Here is a 4,471-nt window from a genome sequence, read left to right as displayed (position 1 = left end):
GACACCTAAAGAACTGACATTTAAAACCAGAAGACTAGTCTATGTTCACCAGCAGACATGAATGCTTCTGGTGTGATATTCTAGGGAAAAAAAAAAAAACACAGAAAATGCTGCTTTGGATTCTTAATTCCTTAATTCCTTGTCTTGCATATATTTTGTCTGAACATGCCTTTGGCAGCTCAGGTCTAGAAAAGTCTTGGACCAATAAGTCTTGCTGTAATAAGCACTATAAGCACAGTAACCTATTTCATTCTAGATTTATTGACTTGTTAGCCTAATAGATAGAGCTTGAATATTTATGAGCCCTTTCCTTGCTCAGGGATTTGGATCCTGTTTAATATTAAAATATATGATTCTATAAAAATATAAACACACAAGAAAGCTCTCTGAACTGGGAGTTTGTACGTATAGACACTAGGCACAGATATATAAACACAAACATATAAACATACCATGCAGGGATGTTGCGCACACACTCAGGTGCCCATCCCCACATATGCACAAATAATCTAAAAAGACAGCAATTAAAGCTTTAGAGTCCTCGCTTCTTCCATGCCATGACTCCAGGCAAACGTTACCTTAGCTGATGTTTTGGCTAAAATGTCTTGCAGTTCCATAATTTTCTGCACAAGCCCATGGAAGTCATTACAAGTTGGGCATGCTAGAACAACAAAATATGTATATTAATAAAAACCCAAACAAACCATGTATTCACAATAGGTTCAATCATATCAAAGCTGACAACCAATACACTGAAACTCAAGGTTTTTAAGAAAGCTTGTAGGACAGAAAGTAGGTACAAAGCACACCTTTATTTTATGGTATAAGAATTAATAGACTTACTGCGATTAAGATCTGGGCATTGAGAAATAAATCCTTGAGGCATGACAAGTAATTGCACATCTTGCATTATACCCTGTGTGTAAGTGGAGAGAAAAAAAATGATATGTTATTTTTACCTGTCAAAATCATGTTTTCCATTCACCGTGTAAAACGTTAAAGCCCACACAGAAAAGACGCCTGATAAAAACAATACTTATGAATACACAGCTTCTTGCCTGGACCCAATGCAGTGATACAAGAATAAACAGAAAGCAAAATAGATAGATGTGCAAATACAGACATACTGAATCATTTTTAAAGACATAAGATTAAATGTCAAGATGTAATTACGTGCCAAGAGTTTGGTTGTTTTGAATTCATTGTTATTTTTAGTCAGCCATTGCAGAAAAGCTTGAAAATGACCTTTAAAAGTAATTTGAAAAACAGTTGCAGTTTCAGTTACCTTGAAACACTCTTTTAAATAAAATGCAAATTCTTTACTAAGCTGAAACTGTCAAATAGAAGTGAAGATTAAAGAAACCTGAGTCAGGAAAAACACATTCATGCAAACCTTTATGATTGCGATGGGGATCTTTCTGTCAAGCATGCAGAACCCCAAGAAACTACATGTCGGTTACACAGCTGCAGAGTCGTATGTTGGCAAGAACTTAGAGGAGGCGTAGCATGAAATCCAACTGTGCCATCTGGAAAGGGCCGGTTTCACCCAGAAGAATAGATCCCATGCTTGCAGGCAGAATTTACATGCATCCTTAGTCATTAAGATGTCATTAGTAGCCACTTTGCTGGTCTCCAAAAGCAAAAGCCAAATAGCAATTTCAAAGTCACCCATCCTATCATATTCACTCCAGATGTCCCTTTCATCCATGACTCCCTCCCTGCATCTCCAAAACTCCTTCTTAGGAGGAAAACCAAAATAATTACAACATGCTTCAGTGTGCTTATAAAAAGAAAGTTTCACAACACTAAGAACACAATGCAAACTAAATGCAGAAGTCCACATTTCATCCACATACGCAGGGCATTCAATACAGATGTCGCAAAGCCAAAGAACCAGAATTTTGACCTCAAGTGAATGACTCGGGGTGACTTAGCAACCTAAGTGACCTGCAGAGAAGAGCAGGTGTCACTGCAGGGCCCCTAACAGGGTACTTCCATACCATGCCTACCCTTCTCCCTTAACAACACAGCTACGATCTAGGGCAACAGGACCCTCCCCACGCTGCACAAGGAGCTGTGGTGATCAGCTATTAGTAAAAAAAACAGGTGTGCTTGAGACAGGGCTCCACGCCAGAACCTCCCACAGCATGTGTTGCAGAAGTCAGGAGCAAAGACCGCTTTGAAGAGCACACCAAAAACCTCACAGTATTAATTTCTCTCCCCTTCTTTCCTCGTGTCATCAAGTTCAAACTCATGTCAGTCCAAGTTACGGCATCTTCATGGAAAGGAGGAATGGCAGGGTCCAACCCATTCAAGTTTAAAACACACACCACTGAACACACAGGCAAGTATTCAAATAATTTAGCTGTTAGCCAACAGCAAAGCTCCTCCAACTATTTGAGGACCTTTATTAATCACAGATCAGCTGTGATGTGAGCTGGACTCTGCCACTCACCAAGAATTCAGGTTCCTGCTCATTCTCCCAAAGTAACAACAGGGAGCCGTGACACCCAGCCCACCCGGGCTCTCAAATCAGGACCTCCTGACTACACCAGAGGCTTTGCACCGGCTCCTGAAGAACCCAGTGGTTCCAATTAACACACCGCGGGATGCACGTACCAAGAGCAGCCACATGGTACCAGCAATCAGAGCGCCAGAACTGCGCTGGTATATATACAACTATATCCCAGTGTGAATATGCCTGCTGGCACACCGGTTTAGTGCAGCAATACTAGCTTCAAAAATCAAACACAGCCAAATAAAATTGGTTTTGGAGTGACTAATGATTTTGAGTACCTTGACCCGTCTGGACTGCTCAAAGCAGCCTGATTTTTGGAAATAGCTAAGCACCTGAACCTCTCAAATTCAGATCAGCAGGAGTTTTCCCACAGTGAGCACCTAAAAATATAGGCTCTCCAAAACACTAAGAAGCATTGAAAGTCCTCATCTTCTAAACTGATGAATCTCCTGTATAGCAGTGTCATATTTGCAGATGCAGTTTGACCACTGGTACTATATCATGCTGGAGAAATCACTGTGCACAGTATATTTTGGCTATATTGATGCTCTTTTAACAGCTATCCATTTCTGTATTTCTGTTGTAACCAAGGCAAAATCCTCCATGTATTTTGTTCAATTTTATCTTTCTTGAAAAGAAACAAACAAAAAAAATGCAGTCCACTACTGGGGTATTTCGTTTTCTACACCTAATGAGCTTCTTCGCAGTGACTATGATTTGGCAAAAAGAATATAATAAAGTCAAAAACTGAGAAGGCACCAAATAAATACAAGGAATATTTAAAAGAGTATTAATTATAAGCACGTAGGATAAATCAAGTGTATCTGAGATCAGTCTAAGCAATGCATTAATATTTTCTGATTTTATTCTTGGAGTCAACTGTTTATTTAAGCCAGAAATATAATTTTTCAGCTTGGCTAGCAGACATCCTCTTAGTCTTCCTGAGGAAGAGGAAACACATATTGAATTGAAAAATAAAAACAAAGTCACGCTTCAGCTTTCAAATCAGAGTGCCCCACTGGCCCTCTGCATTTCATACACAACAAGGATATAAATTAGCACTTAAGTAGAGCAAATAGTATTTCAACATCCAAAACCTGATTTTAGCACCAAAGCACAGAACTTACTATGAAAACCATAGTCAAAGTGTTTTACGCTGAAACAAAGATTTAGAAGGCCGTATTTTAAAAAGTGATTGGGTCTGTGATCTACATCATCCATCCTGTTTTGCAGCTCAAGTAAAGAGATGCCTACTGGGAGGAAAATGGGAGTGCGGTGGGGAAGGCAGCCTCAGGGATGCCATCGTTTGTTAACGCAGCGCCAGACAAGACAGAGGCCAAAGCACAGAGAGCGGCCGTGACCAAGGAGTGCTACCCAATGGACTCCGAGGAATCAAAATTGACACTCTAGTTCAACATAGCATTCACTTCTTCCATCTTGCTACACACCAGGTGCTTGATATATATATATACACACACGTTAAAGCAGAAGCAGTAAGCAAAACATAGGTACAAACAGCCTTCCTCTGGGGGAAAAAGCACTCTCTTCATTGATGCCAGTCATCTCATTCATTTCTGAGCTGAGAAGATATTGTGATGAAATCTAAATCCTACAGAGGCCATGAAATTGGGAGTTCTCAGGACTATAATGTTCTGTGACACACACAAAAATGCATCTAGCTATGAAACAGAGAATAACCTGACCATTTATTTCCTGGAATTCCACCGCACTTGGTCATTTACCTTCCCCCGCCTTAGGCTGCTGTTGGCTGTGTCATTTAGTGACACTGAGCCCTGTGCAGCTGGCTCTGCGACTTTATTCGGTGAAGTCCAGCTGGGTGGAAACACAGCTCACTGCATCAGATATGCTGATACACACCCCACCACGGCCCCAGGAGCTGTGGCCCCAGTACAGAAGCACATACTGGTTGTGGCTGGGAGGCACCTCCTGAGA

At 40.8% G+C, this 4,471-nt stretch overlaps 1 protein-coding gene across 1 annotated transcript in view; it reads right to left on the bottom strand.

Annotated features, from left to right (window-relative positions):
• NELL2 (NEL-like 2 (chicken)) overlaps window positions 1-4,471 on the bottom strand; it is a gene marked incomplete at its 5' end in the record, with an annotated part of 76,405 nt that overhangs the window by 71,133 nt on the left and 801 nt on the right. Inside the window, 2 exons of the mRNA XM_009709349.1 lie at window positions 579-661; window positions 844-916. Coding sequence (XP_009707651.1) covers window positions 579-661; window positions 844-916 — 156 coding nt within the window. The remainder of the gene's footprint in view (window positions 1-578; window positions 662-843; window positions 917-4,471) is intronic.

Source organism: Cariama cristata, unplaced genomic scaffold (assembly GCF_000690535.1).
Source record: "Cariama cristata isolate BGI_N322 unplaced genomic scaffold, ASM69053v1 scaffold5951, whole genome shotgun sequence".
NCBI classification, from domain to species: Eukaryota; Metazoa; Chordata; class Aves; order Cariamiformes; family Cariamidae; genus Cariama; species Cariama cristata.
This window is presented reverse-complemented; position numbering and strand designations above follow the sequence as displayed.